Source organism: Mytilus californianus, unplaced genomic scaffold, assembly GCF_021869535.1.
Source record: "Mytilus californianus isolate M0D057914Y unplaced genomic scaffold, xbMytCali1.0.p SCAF_15, whole genome shotgun sequence".
NCBI lineage: Eukaryota > Metazoa > Mollusca > Bivalvia > Mytilida > Mytilidae > Mytilus > Mytilus californianus.
Genome location: NW_026262637.1, coordinates 16,816,971 through 16,832,945, shown reverse-complemented (window position 1 = coordinate 16,832,945; position 15,975 = coordinate 16,816,971). Strand labels below are relative to the sequence as shown.

At 32.0% G+C, this 15,975-nt stretch overlaps 1 protein-coding gene across 1 annotated transcript; it reads left to right on the top strand.

Annotated features, from left to right (window-relative positions):
* The first annotated feature begins 240 nt into the window (after nt 1–240).
* LOC127725536 (ras-related and estrogen-regulated growth inhibitor-like) lies at nt 241–15,678 on the top strand. The gene is made up of 5 exons (XM_052232590.1): nt 241–549; nt 7,157–7,531; nt 9,930–9,986; nt 12,931–13,004; nt 14,492–15,678. Exons 2-5 carry the CDS (start codon nt 7,432–7,434, stop codon nt 14,927–14,929), a joined length of 669 nt encoding a protein of 222 aa, XP_052088550.1. The 5' UTR covers nt 241–549; nt 7,157–7,431; the 3' UTR covers nt 14,930–15,678.
* The last annotated feature ends 297 nt before the right edge of the window (nt 15,679–15,975 follow it).

Below are 15,975 nucleotides of genomic sequence, written 5' to 3'. Positions count from 1 at the left end.
TCATTGTTGAGGTCTTAGATGATCTGTATTCGGTTACATCCACGTCTTTTCATCTCTGGTGGTTAGTTGCTTGATTGGCAATCATACCACATCTCCTTATTTTTAAATATATACATACATTCATAATCGTAATATTGATTCTTGGACAATTAAACCTGGGTTTTTTTCATTATTTCATTTAATATGTATGTTATGCATTATGAAAGTCATCAAAAATCAATTTATTTCCAATAGCATATTCAATATAATATCTACACTCATTTATTTATCTTCATCAAAATCAACTGAGTTTTGATCTTGATTTTGGCATTTAATCCGAGGGCGGAAACAAGAAAACGATATGGATAAAGGTTTATCAACAACTGAACAAGGATGGATTACTTACCTAGAGAGATAAGATAGACAAAGTTTAAGGTATTTATATTCATTCGATACACAGAATATATGGAGAGATATACTACGCCTGGTATGTTTTGATTTAATCGGACTAGAATATTGAAAAAAAGGAACATGGCATATGGATACCCTAAGTTCTAATTTCAACATCAGGTTAGTTTATATTGTGGATAAATATAAATAATATTTAATTTTATTTCATGAAATAATGATATCGTCTGAATAATTCAATGAAGAAAAGTTAATGAAATCTACATACGATTTTCTTATCTGGTAGTATTTTTAAAGTATGTACAATGGTTATATTGTTATACAATTTACAATAAACATAACTGTTATTCACATTTCATCAAATTGAAATTTACGTATAAATAATTTGCCTGTTATTTTAAATTCGCTTTTGTTTTTATGTTCATCAATTATCATTTGTCTATAAATATATATATGCCATAGTTCATAGACAATCCGATGGCATGGTAGAAATATTAATTAACCATTATATCATTCGCCGTGTTATGAAAAACGGTTAGTCGCCAGTCCGTAAGCACGTCTCGCAATATCGCAAGTTTCTTCTAATGAAACTTTTCAGATTCTTTAAATAATTCTTCATCCTATTATGAGACTCTAAAGATTTCAGAATAGATTTTAATATTCCAAAATTATGGGAATGTCATCGATAAATATGCGAGTGCAGCAGGACTTCCCTTTATACATTAGTCTTGTAACTCCAGTTTGTCTAAAGGGATAATTATAAAAAAAAATTACATTATGGTGTTTTTATTATTAATACCCCCATTACACTAGGACCACGATCCCAATTCGACCTAAGAAATTATGAAAAAAAAATTGAAGTCGTAGTAAGATCGTGGTGGTCGATGTAAGGTCGTAGTAAGGACTTGCCAAGGTCTTCATGATCGTGGAGGTCCACGACCAACTTTGAACATGCTAAAAAAAAAATCGTAGTGCAATCGTGGCCAAAACTAGTCGTATTAGAAGCGGCGTAGGAAGGTCGTAATAAGGACGTTGTACGATCGAGATGGTCGTAGAAGCATCGTATTGAAAACGTGGTGCAATCGGTAAGCCAATGGTTTCGCTGCGACCTTACTACGATTTCACTGCGACTTTCCCGATTTCACTACGTCTTTATTACGCTTCTACTACGATATTGATACGATTATACTACGATTATAGGAAGACAATAGTACGCTGCTACTACGCGCTTGTCGTCCTTAGTACGACCTTACTACGATACTACTACGTCCTAGCCACGAAAGTTGCATGACCTCATTCTGTTGATATAAAAATAAAAAACGAATGCAATAACATCTACCTGTAGTTCAACCATGAACACACACGAGTAAACGAAGAGCGTAAGACGTGAAAGTCGTGGTAAGGTCTTATTAGACGTAGCAAGAGCGTGACAAGATCGTAACTAGAAAAAATACTTACGACTAAGATCTTAGTCGTAAGTTTTTTTTTATGAAACCTACTCCAGTATACTTACGATCAATCTTAGTCGTAAGTTTTTTTGTGAAACCGACTCCAGAATCGTAGCAAAATCATAAGATCATAGCAAGGTCGTGGTATGAACGTTAAAACTATGAAATATTCAATATTCAAGTCGACCATACCACGATCTCACCGCGATCTTATTTTTTATAGATCGTAGTGGGATCTTCATGGTCTTGGTCTAGTGTGACGGGGGCTTAAGAGATTCGTGAAGCTAGATGATTTAAAGGTTTTAAAGGTTTTAATAGGGGTAAGTGAGACAAGGGCCTTATTAAGCCCCGATTTTAAGTCTATTTTTTTTTAGATAGAAAATGTTTAAGATTGATGCAAACTCATAGATTAAAGTAAATACTATGATTTTTGTCGATCTTTTTTATACAAGTTAAGAGTTGATTTTACATATCTAATTAAACAAATATAGAGATTTGGGTGAAAGTTGACAAAATCATCTAGATTTCAACCACAAGACCCATGAAACATATAGGATCATATTGCGCATGGGTTAACAAAATGTTTAAGTCAGATGGCTTCTTTACGGACCTATAAACACGTAACGATGAAAGATCTTTTTTCGTTGACGCATTCACTAAATGTTTCCGGTCTTTTTACTAATGGATATTGGATTGTTTTCATTGAATTTGTTTGAACTTAAGGCTAATTTTGGAATAATAAAAAGAACGCTCATACGTAATTACAAAAACTATTTCCTTACTAGCCATTCATCAATATTGTTCAACGAGAATACAGTATTATAATAATTATAATTTCCTAATTTGACATTTTGGTTAGAATAAGTGACCTTAAATAGCCTTCTCCAATGGCGTGTCTGAGCGTGTTTTTTTAATCCACAATGCGATGTACTAACATGATAACTAAAGTTTATCTTTATTAAATGAAATCTTTACATAATGTTTTATTTCTTTAAGGTAAGGTTACATAGGATCTTAAGGTTTTTCAGATTAGTCGTTCTATAGCTATGGACTCAAAGAATAAACAGTATGGTTCTTTAAGATAGTATACGGGTCTTTCACCATCTTGGATCGTAAAATGGTACAAGACGATCGGTCTATATAATAATATTTGTAATGAAACGTACAAATTTTGAGGCATTAATGCAATTCATTAATTTGTAAACGTTTTCATTTAGATAAAACAAATTATATAATTGTATCCTATTATCTCTACTATACATTTTTTAATTCAAAATTTATATTTATATTGTAATGGGAGAAAGCTCAGATAAATCAATTATACAAAGGAATGAAGATCTACAATGAATGTTTCTATTTTGTACCACAGCAAGATCAAAGAGTTCGATGATCCTATTTTCTTTTAATTTTCTGAAAGCGTTATATGGGAGTTATAATTTTCTCCTTTTTTCTTTCGATTCTGTCTTTAGTTTTATTTCATTTTTCATTAACTCAATAACGCTTTCCCTCGTGTACTCGTTACAATGTACAAAACGTGTCAATTTTTCACAACCAAGTTCTTTGCACTATACATTTTATTATATATCAGTATTTGAAAAAAGTAAAGATTTGTATCTTTGAAACTAGTACGATATAAACTGCAATTTGGCAAATTATGAAATAATGCTGCAATATTTTGCCTACACCCCAATATCAATATACTACCTTAATTTTCAATTTTTGTGTTCCTCAATTATGTTACCCGATTTATTATAGTACATTCATGTTTCTCGTTTTTATATAGATTAGACCGTTGGTTTTCCCGTTTGAATGGTTTTACACTAGTAATTTTTGGGGCCTTTTATAGCTTGCTGTTCGGTGTGAGCCAATGCTCCGTGTTGAAGGCCGTACCTTGACCTATAATGGTTTACTTTTATAAATTGTTACTTGGATGGAGAGTTGTCTCATTGGCACTCATACCACATCTTCCTATATCTATTTGAGTTGACAAACAAAATGAAAGAGCCCTACGTCCCATGGTTCCATGTACCTTACAATAGATTTAAAATTTATTCTCTCTCATGTACAGATGTGGCATACAGTTAATCATGTTAATGTTGTGGTTTAATCACAAAATTGAAGCTTTATTCTGAAGTATTTTACTATGATATCAAAAATCTATAATTAATTATACTAATATGCATGCAATGGAGGCTAATAAGTTTAAGAAGTTGTTTCATTTTTCTGGTTTCGACACCCCAAACGACATCTCTTCCAATCATATCTTATTTGGTTATCCTATTCCAGGAAATTGTCAGAAGCTGTTTTTCTCTCCATATTTACCTGCACTCACAAAGGACGTTTATACTTCAACTCAAATCTTAATAAAATTCAATTTCACTTATTCTATTTGTTCACAACTGCAAGGCATATTTTGGTTGTAATGTTCGATTTAAAAAATTGTAAATGATTTGAACAGGTTATATCTAACTGGTATCTTGACATCCAAATCTTGTTATGTTATAAGTTTGAACTCATTAGTTCACCATGGGAGAAATCTTTGATTCTATATCTTAAGTATGTCAGACTGATTAAAATTCAAATTACAGTTTGAGGTAACATTGCACATCATGGGTATTTTTCATTACATTCACTGTCAGGGTTATCTATTTACAATACCTATATTTCGGCAATACTGTGTGGAGTGTAGCTTTTTTCAAATTATGATGGTATAAATTTTAATGTTCGTAATGATAAATTATCAGTGCGTGTAGATCTGTAGAGTCAAACAGATGGTGCTGAGCCAAACTGTTGCCAGCATCCCAGTAAGTCGATAGATACTAATTATATGAATGAGGTGCTTGGTTAATTACCTCGAGACAAGCTCTGCTCCTGTTGCCGTCATTTATTTAACTGATAAGAAATTGTACATCTTAATGAACTTATGCAATCTTTAAAAGGTGCATACATGTGTGTTTAAAATGTGTTGTTTTCCCCCTAGATGTTTTGTAATCGTTCATGGAATTTTAATTTTTATCACATCAAATCTGAAACTTTTTACATTCCGTTTAGACCTGATACACATCTTCTGTGTGAAGCGTCCATGCAATAATCATGTATGGATTATTTTTGTTTCTTCTTCCTTTTAAAACCATAATTCACAACCATAGATTTATACTCATAAACAATAGGCATTACCACTTATAGGCAATAAGCATATCTCTTGATGATAAATAACAAGAAATAGTCTAGTGCATTACCACACCACGGCTCCAGGTCTTTTGTTGGGTATATTAATTTTATGAAATAATCATATAAGCATTTTATTTACATGTATATAATATCACGGTGCGTTTCAAGGTGATTGTTGGGTAAGATTTAACTGGTAGACTAAGGCCCTCTTTCACTGGGATTTTAAGTTTCTGGTAATTTGATTTCTTCTTTGGAAAGGTTGTCTGCACGGCGCAATCGGCAATCCTCGGGTGAATCCGCTACTCTCCTTAGATGAAGGTACGGAATCGGCCGAGTTGTGACGAATGGTCTGCACGGTATTTAGGTCAAAGTATGCAGCTCATCTGAATCTTAGAAATCTTACTAGAATTATAATTGTGTTGAATGTTTATAAAATAACGTTTTAATTCACTTCATCTAATTCTTGTTGCTTCCATTAAATGTTGTCTAATTTTCAAAATAGAAAATAAACAAATAAGATATTATAGTAAAAATATAATAAATCAATCAATGTATCGTTTTTAAATGCTATTTCAGCCAACCTATTTACAATAAAATTGTAGTTCATAAAGATTACAACTATCTCGATTGGTTTGAAAAACTTAAGGTTGATGCTACCATTAACTTCTTTTCTAACTATCATTATGTATTACTACTAGTTATCTGAAGACTTTGAATGATACGTAAGAAGCTGGCGTAATCAATATTGTGATGCAATGTTACAGCGTAAATCAGAACTAAAAATATTCATTTATAATTAGGATATGATCATCACTCTGGTAATCTATATAAACTGTATCCAAAACATTCGTTGGGATACTATATCACTTCAGTACTTCGGTACTGACATGATCATTTATAACAAACCTTTCTAAAATTGTCCGTTAATAAATTTTGAAATTATAAGAAACTAAGGTTTCAACTCCCTCAGGCAAAGTTGACCTTAGATGAACTTGGCTATGTTTTTATGTCCTTAAAATTTATGGTTATATAGTTCCTCAACTGTTTAGGTTATTATACATCCTTGGCTTTTAAATATTCGGCTGTGAGCGTCCCTGATTAAGGTAAATCCAGAAAAGCGCTTCGTACGCATGAAAATTATATCGTGTTGTTTTCATTTTTTTATTTCATTACGATTGAATGATTAAGACTAGTGTTGTTTAATTATTTGCGCCGCTTGGGCGAAAAAGTCTATAGCTAATCCGCTGCAACAGTTTATGTAAATTTTAGAACAAAAAGGCGCTGTTTAAAATTTCCGACCGAATTTCCTTCATTAAACTAAACATACGACCTTAAATGGAAGAGCTACAATGTAGACTTGTATGACAAAAATAAAAGTTAGTGAAACAAATTAAAACTAAATGCTAAACAGTTTGTTTAACTGAGAAGGGAGTAATCATTATTTAGGACCATTTTATGCATTCCTTTCGCTTTTATGTAATTGTTTCCGTTTGATTATTAAAATAGACAGCCGTCGTCAATAAAACTAAATGCACATCAAAAGTGCATTTAAATTTATGTATGTATTTCTGTGATATTTATAAATAGAAGCTATATTTCATATTGATTTCATACAGTGCAAATATCTTTAGAGCCAAAATAGTTCGGGAAAAGTGGACTAAAGCTGACTTTCGAGAAGTGCGTGTAAATAAAATCAAGTGTAAATAATTAAAATATTTCATATAACTTTAAACATTTCAATGTTTACCGATACCAGACCGTAGTAAAATTACATTAAACAACAGACAAATCTCGAAGATGATTAATTACAAATGTGAGAAGGTTATCGCAGGTGGGCTTAAAGACGGAACATCTTGTCAATGAAATTAACCGCTAAATTGACGATGTTTGTTCAAACTATACACAAAGTAAATACAACGTACTCATGGTTTGGTTAGGAACATGGATTATACGACAATATTAATTGAACAGTTTTAAATCTTTAGAACAAACCACTCGTGTTTTAGGAAATAGCCTTAAGACTATCGTAGACAGAAATTAAATTATTTTGAAATTTATCTCGATTTTGACACGTTCAGAAAACATAAAAGTTGGGGTTTTGTTTTGAAAATTTCAAAGTAACCCAATACACGAAGAATTTATCTTTACAGGTCTTATCAGATTTACCTGTTCAAGGTGTTAGTGATTACAGGTGTTGAGAAGATCCAAATCAGGGTACAGTTACTTCCATAGGGTTAGCAGATTGGTTACAAAGTTGACATCTTACTTTTTGCTACAGTCTCGGTTCAGTAGTTTGGAACTGATTTACTTCAACTTTGTTACAAAGTGTTTTTGACTTTTATTATAGTCTTATGAACATGTGAAAATTTTAATGAGATCTACATGATTTGAAATATTTATTGGATTATAAACTTTCATTACGAGGATGTCTTCCAACGGTTCACGTTTTAATCGTGGAAATGGAAGCGACATTAAGGATGTATGTAAAATTGCAATAGTTGGATGTGCAGGCGTTGGAAAAACAGGTATGTGTCCATGTTATAAATCCTAGCAAGTATTTATTCAAATCACCCAATAAAGTAATATTGGGGAAATGTAACTGGCGCATACTTATTTTACTTTCAGACATCCCAATCACTTCGATTCTATGAAGTGAGAAAATCTATATACCTACATATAATAGATATACATTTTTGTAGTTTCGTATAACTCTGAACCAACACAAGTACACCAGAACCAAATTAAAAGGGTACACGTGTAGTTATTCCAATGAGCACATTTTTTTAAATTCATGAACATAACTCCTCAGCATCAAAAGGATGATTTGTTTAAATAAAAGTTAATCTTTATTTTGTCATAACAATTACATTTATAAATACAATTACATGTAACAATAATATAGGAGACGTAAATTTATGAAAAACATAAATATAAGACATGTTTAATTAAAGTACGTAATAGCTTTTTTTATTCGTGTAAGACCCATAGTGTTTTGTAAGTTTATACTCAATCTTACATGTATAGTATAATGGTTATGTTTTATACCAACAGTGTTTTACAAGTAACCAGATGACGTAGATGTAAGCAACTATAGGTTACCGAATGACCTTAAAAAAAAGCAAAAACCATTACTGCATAGAAGATGTGTAGTAATAAGCTATAAATGGCCCCGAAATGACCAAATGAAAACAATTCAAACGATACAACTCACGGCCTGGCTCATGTACAAAACAATAAACGAAAAACAAATATAATGAGAGCGACAACCGACAATTACTGAATTACAGACTCTTGACTTGGGACAGGTATATACACAATGCGGCGGGGTTAAACATGTTTGCGAGTGCCTAACCCTCCCCATACCTGGAACAGTGGTGTAACGTACATACCAACATAAGAACAAACTACGAAAATCAGTTGAAAAAGGCTTGACTCATTTAAAAGTATGTCCTCCTCCGAACTTGTTTTTTCCGACAATGTTATTTAGAGTTCGTTTCCGTATCTTTTTAATAGACTAAATACTTATACGTTTAGAGTGTTTACTTTTCTATCAGAATTTAAACAACGTGTATATTTAAATGTATGTTTTTGTACACGTATCATTTGACTGATTCCGTCAAAATAGCTTTTAATTTATGTAAATGAGGGAAAGTAAATAAAGGATATAGACGAAGTCAAAAATAGGAAACCAAGGTATTTATTTACCTGTTAATTTACCTCTTAATAATGCTACGGATAATTTCCTTTCATGTGACCACCTGTATGTCAGCTGTGAGTGAGTAGGTAACCTTCCAGAACTAAAAACGTAGCAAATATTGTTATCGTATCATCTCAACTTTCCTAAAATAAATATACCAACACTGAAGATATCTAAAAAAGTGAGATCTTCATTTATACAGTGACACAACATAATTAAGAATCTGTTATGAAGTAAATTACTTGGAAGTTTGTTATATAGATTTCACCTGATTTAAAAAATTCCAAAGATAACACTGAAACAAAAACTCATTTCTTATCTTGAAAAGATCATTAAGGTGCAAAATATCTGGGTTGAATAGTCAATCTTGATGCAAACTCTTGACATCTGATGAATATTTTCTGAAGAAAAGAAAAAGCGGTTATGAAGTGGCTCTCACTTTATTAATAACATCAAAAGTAGGAGAATTTTTTTTTACCTTCATGATTAAGACAGTTTACAGTGCAGTCGAAGTTAAAACGCATTCATTTAAATCGTCTATGAAATTATGACTAATGTACATTGTTACCAAATATAAGTTACTTTCAAACATATTTGAAACAATATAATACAAAAAAGGGGACATCAGTACTTCCAGCAATATTGGACGGTACAGCAAGAACTTCCAGAAATATTGGACGGTACAGCAGACCACACCAAATACAAACATCTGATTCATCCGAAAAAAGTAAACAAACAAACAAACAAACACACAACATGAGGTCTAGATAGCTGATTTTGTAAAGGCACATTATGTGATGAAATGAAATCAGTTTTACGTGCGCACAAAATTCCTTTTTTGTCTATTTGGACCATTTTTGTCGTGAAAGTAAAACATACAATAAAATATCTATAAAATATAAATTAATTGCGAAAATATGAGACGGTCTTAAGTACCGTAACGTCAGCTAGTTTTCCATTTTGTCAACTGTTGGCAGTCTATTCCTGTACACTCAAATGTTGTATAGTAATTTATCAGTGTATTATATATGTGAAACTCACGATTAAAGAAAATAGATAGCAATCCATCGCGTAGGATGGACAAATGGGGCTATCTAGAAATTTTCCAGTGTTTGTTCGTATTCACACCACGGAAAAGTAGAATTATTGACAATATATACCCTAGCTGTATTGTACATACGCCAATGTTTTGGTTGATCTTTATTTCAACTTTTGTTCATTTTCAGCGATTACAGTTCGTTATCTGACGAAACGGTTCATTGGTGAATATTGTCCAACATTAGGTAAGTCAAAGACTTTCGGTTGTATCGTGGAGTCTCACTATATTCTCAGACTAGTTCATGAAAAACCGGGGATGTATAGCTATTTTATTTTGATAACACATGTATTTCTATACCATATAGTAAATCAATTTGTTTTTCGAACAAAACTGAATATTCATTTTAACACAACATTCTTAAAAAATAACGAATGACACCAGATTCAGCAAGTGACCTTGACCTTGACGTTTTGCACGAAACATGGAAGAACGAAGTAGCATTTGGTAAATGTAAATGTAGCTAGGAATACTAAGACGGATATTCACTACATGTAGATTTAATTTGGATAATGCACGTCTCGCCATGAACAATCTCATCGATGTTTACTGCAAATCTCCTATATACTAAATAACAAATGACCACATCCTCAAATAATATTTCATGACATAGGATTACAAATTTAGTCAGCACGTTTATTCATTGAATAATTTGTAAACTGTTATGATACTCTGCCACGTTTACAGCAAACTTTATTTCAATCCACAATTTAATCGTTTCTCAATATTATATCCCTTTTTTGCGCTTTACGGACGCCATCAAGAGTTGATTGACCGTTATTGAATATTCGTTTTACAGATGACAACGGATTTGTTTCAATTGTCATAACTACAATCCCGTCCCCTTTTCCCCGAATGTGACCTACCGAATTGGACTTGTCACCATGTTTGAGCTAACATAAAAAACACGACGGGTGCCACATGTGGAGCAGGATCTGCTTACCCTTCCGGAGCCATTGAGAACACCACCAGTTTTTGTTGGGGTTCGTGTTGCTCAGTCTTTAGTTTTCTATGTTGTGTTTTGTGTACTGTTATTTGTTTGTCTTTTTCTTTTTTAGCCATGGCGTTGTGATTTATTTTCGACTTGTGAGTTTGAATGTCCCTTTGGTATCTTTCGCCTTTCCATTAATAGTTTTCTCTATACATTAATTATCCACGGTGAATTTGCCTATCAATGCTAATTCTCTCAATGTTCTGAAGGATGGTCGTTTCTCGGTGATTTTATTGAGATATCAAAGCTGAAATGCAAACACATGTTTAGTTGGAGATGTTATCTGTTACAACAACACAACTTTTTCAAGGCCTGAAGTTTCTCCAATAAACGAGATACTAATCTTAAATACATTTTAACATGTTTATCACACGTCTGGTGTTAGAATCAGACTGCTTAGATCAAAGGTTAAATGGCTCAGGTGTATTGTGTTCTCATTGCACGTTTTTTTTTTTAATGTTTTTTTTTTTTCTGAACATATTAGTTGGACCTGAATTGCTATAAAGTAATTAGATAAGATAAGCAATCTGCAAAACGCACATGTTTCTTTATCTTTTGTTCTTAATTTTTGCTTAAAGTAACTGAAGACAGCAAACGATATCTCTTAATTTGTACCTGATATTACTATGGTATTCGTGCAAATCTGCAAATACTTTTTGAATCCAATTCATGGACAGTAAAAAGTTGTTGAAATATTTTCTCTAAATTTTAATACATTTTGTATACGTCGAAGATTAAAGATCCAGTGTTTACCACAAACATTTAGTTTTTATTATACTTTTTTTTTCTTGCTTTGTTTTGTTTTATATTATATGTAATGTTGGGTCGTTACCTCAGTGCCAAATACCACACACCTCCATTTACCTGAAAAGCTAGCTATATGTACACTTTCTAACTTAGAGATTATCTTCAACATAAAGTCGCAACTTCATAATTTTCAAGTTTGACCAGAAAGGAGATCGTATAAATTGTGAATCCTATTATCTCTTGAGATCGTCATCTTTAATTATTAACCACATGCAAGGGCAAATATCGTGAATATGCTTTGAGAAACAACAAATTGTTGAAGCTGAAACAATCCGTTGAAGTAAAGCTATTTATAGGTTTCATAACAAGTGAGAATTTGATACATCAAACGATATCCAATTCTCACTCGTTATGAAACCAATAAATAGCTGTTACTAAATAAGTTCATATAGCCTGTTCCTGCGTCAAACTTAAACATTAGCCATTCAAAAACTTTTTATATGCTTCAGAATGTAATAAAATCTGACAAAAAAAGAGTGAGTGTTTCGTGTCTTATTGAAGAAATCAGACAACTCCGTTGCCATGGAGGAAATGTTCTTCGATTTGCCCTTTGAATGTCACCCATGACCTCACAAATAGCCAATGAAAATGTTGCAATTTCGTTTCGTGATGCTGGATAAGCCAATGAAATTAACACATTTTTCGTATCACTTGTTTGTATCACACTCCGTGCAGTCTGATAAGAGAAATTTCTATTCATGCGACAAATAGAAACTATAAGAGAAAATATTTAAATTTATTGCCGTTCAGATACGAATTATAGATCTATTTTTGTACAATGTAATTAGATGAAATAGATGTCTTCGATACAAAATATTACAAACACGTCTTAATTTTGCTATTTTGTACAAAATGATTTATTATAAAAGGCAGAAATATATAGCACCGAATTACAATTCGAATTTATCAAAATATATGTAAAATTGTTTAAAATGTGTGAACTATAAATTCCAGCCATTGGGGTTTAAAAACTTTATATTTTGATCCTGTGAGGAAATTAAATACACTCAGGGGGTAAATGACCTACCCTTGGAAAAGTATAAATATATATCAATGTATGTCCCAGTCCTACCTCTTCGTAAACAAATGAAAATGCTATAAATATACGTTTTATTTATTTGTTCAAACGGTATATACAGCATAAAGTTTACACGATGTTTAACATAACGGATGATAATAACCTAAAGTTGTTTGGTAACAATTTGTTTTCAATTTATTGAACAGTGCAAGGAAAACGGTTTATACTATTAATTAATCAATCCTTGTATACTATAATGGCTCAATCATTGCACATGCAGTAAGTTCAGAAATCTTTATCTTTCTACAATTTCAGAAAGAATTTATAAGTGTTCGTGTAAAGTAGACGACGATGATGTACGACTTGAAATACTGGATACGGCAGGACAGGTATGTTTAACTCAGACTTTATTAACACAATAAAGTACTAGTCATGTCATGTTTATGTGAAAAATGGAATGGGCGTGTGTTGTTATATTTTTTTATTCGAGATTGAGGATATTTTCTCAAAAATCAGTTAGATGTATATTAGCTATCAAATTCATGTTTTGTCCGATTTGACTCAAATTCTCGTAATTTCGAATGTCATATATAATATATCATTATATTTAAAACTATACACCTTCCTTGGTCTAACCAGCATAGGCTCATCCAAAATAATTTGACAATATACATTAAAACTCTCAATCCCAGGGTGTGAGCACATTAACCATACATACTGAAGTATTGCCATATTGTTTTTTTTCTCTTTCTATTAAGCTATATTTAACATGAATTTAAAGCAACTTTTGTTATTATCGGCAAGGTTAAAGCCAGTTCAAGGTATTACAGAGTTAAGTCAGTTCAATTTTTATTAGTATTTACATAGCACTTAAATAGGTATATGGTTCTTGTGATGTCACTAAGGTTGTATACTTTATTTGAACATGATAATTGTTTATGAACGCTAACAAGGTCATTGACCCCAAATCGAGGACAGGTAGGAAAATCTCTGTTGATAAGCTTACTAATTTGTCAGCGAACAAAGGTACATGTATGGTTGAGATTTTTGGAGTGCTTCATGCATAGCTTCGTAATTAACCAATATCTCAATGTACTGAATTTTACCTTAAAGTAACATATGTGTATTCGTTTATACTATATATTTCAAATTCCAATACATTTCTCTTTGTCTATGTCTATACTGTGTTAATACACAAATAAAATAGCATTGAAATTCGATATATCAACATTAATATTTACTTTAATGGAGACATTTTAAATGACTTGTCTGATTTTGTATGGTAATACTGGAATGCGATATGTTTGAACATTTCCCTAAGATGCACGGCTTCAATGTGATTTATTTCGAGGTTTTGAATGAACAATAATCATTTAAGGTCAAATGCCTTTTTTAAAAGGTATAATTTTCATGGACAATTCAAAGCAGGCTAAAGTGAAGCAGATTAAGGAATTTCGGTAAGGAATATTAGGTTAATTCATTCTGTAATATACACTGGAGATGGTATTATATAGAATAGATATACACACAAATCGAATTCGTTCAAGAAAACGTACATACAAATATATGGAGTAATTCAGTCCTTTCTTTAAAAATGCACACACAAAAAAACTTAATGTTGTTTTAGAATGTCCAATTCCACAGCTTGTATCTAAAGTAGAGGTGTCTTTTTCAGTACTTGTATTTATTACATTAACACAAACTCCCATGTTTTAGAGCAGAGACATAAGGAGTGGGTCATTCCCAATATGACATTGCTGTAGATTTAGAGTTTGATACATTTTTGTTTGGGTGGTTGCTGTCTCTTCAATGTTTACTCTTAATATCATCTACATTATTTTTATTCTAATTTGTTGCCTTTTTTATTTTTGAATAGTCAAAAGATGCTTGGAAAGATGGATATGCTTACTGGGCAGATTGTTTTATGTTTGTTTATTCCATAACGGACAGACATAGCTTTGATGAGATACTTAGACTCAAAAGGCTCGTTGAACAAGTGAAAAACTCGACATCAGTCATAGGAATTCTTGTTGGAAATAAATGTGATCTCTTACACGACAGACAAGTTCCCGCCAATGAAGCCACCGAACTGGCAGATGAGATCGGATGTCAGTTCTGTGAAGTGTCGGCTGCTGATTGGACGGATGTAGCCTCAATAAAAAATTTATTCAAAACATTAGTGAAGGATTTACGGAAAACTCGGACTGTGAAAGAAGGAAGACAGCGAAAGCAAAGTTCTTCAGTGAAATTTAAACAGGCTATTCAAAAGGTTATTTCTGGAAAGACACCTGCCAAAAGAACATTAAGCGCATAATATAAGATAATCTGTTACAGTAAATAAGAAACCACAGCCGTCCTCTGCAGTCATCAATCATTAAAACGAGCATTCCATCAAATTTGAAAAATGATTATATGTTCACTTAACTACACAATTAAAGTTTTCAGTGTTACACTACGGCACTTCAAAAAACTTACGTAACATTTTACCATGTCAGATAGTAAGGTTTTCTACTTAATGGTACTCCAGAATAAAGGTGAACACTTTGATGTGAAATTGGAATAATTTGAATGCTATTTATTGTAAATCTTATCTTTATTATGCACAATTGCCAGCGCAGAGCACAATTTAAGATATAGAAGGAAGCTTTTAAGCGTCACAATTGCCAATAACTTGCTCCATTAAATATATAACAGATCTTTTTTATCCTCATCAAAGGAGGCTGTGAAAAATAAGTTCTTGATATTTATTATCAGTATGTAAGTGTTTTATAATTAATAAGTGCAATTACAAATTTCACCACATTGCTTTTTTCATCAACATTCAATCCTTTTAACTTTTAATACAATCTCGAAGGTAATTGTTATAAAGATCCAAGCTGATTTCAGCAGCTAAATTTACACCAATAGCTTAAAAGACGGGACGTGATTATATGATTACTATTGTCGGTACTTCAAGTCTCTTTTTTTCTTAGTAATACGAATAAGTTTCCTTAAGTACAGTTATACAAGGATGATGAGTTTATTCCATCTTTAATGAGTTTAATTATATATTGTATTGTTTTATTATTGCTTTCCTTGTTGTTTTATTCTTGATCAGTTGTTGCGGGTCTCACTGTGACGTGACTCTGTTCACATATATATACTGTGCTGTATGGATCTTTATCATTTGTTGAGGGCTTCGACTTGTAGATATATTCATGGTACTTACTGCATAGGTTTTTATCCTTTCTGATGACTGGTACCGGTAGATATTCGTTTATCCTACGGCTTTGATCATATAAAATGAGACGATTTGGTATGATTGCCAATGAGACAACTATCCGCCAAAGACCAAATTGCATAGATATTAGCAACTATGTG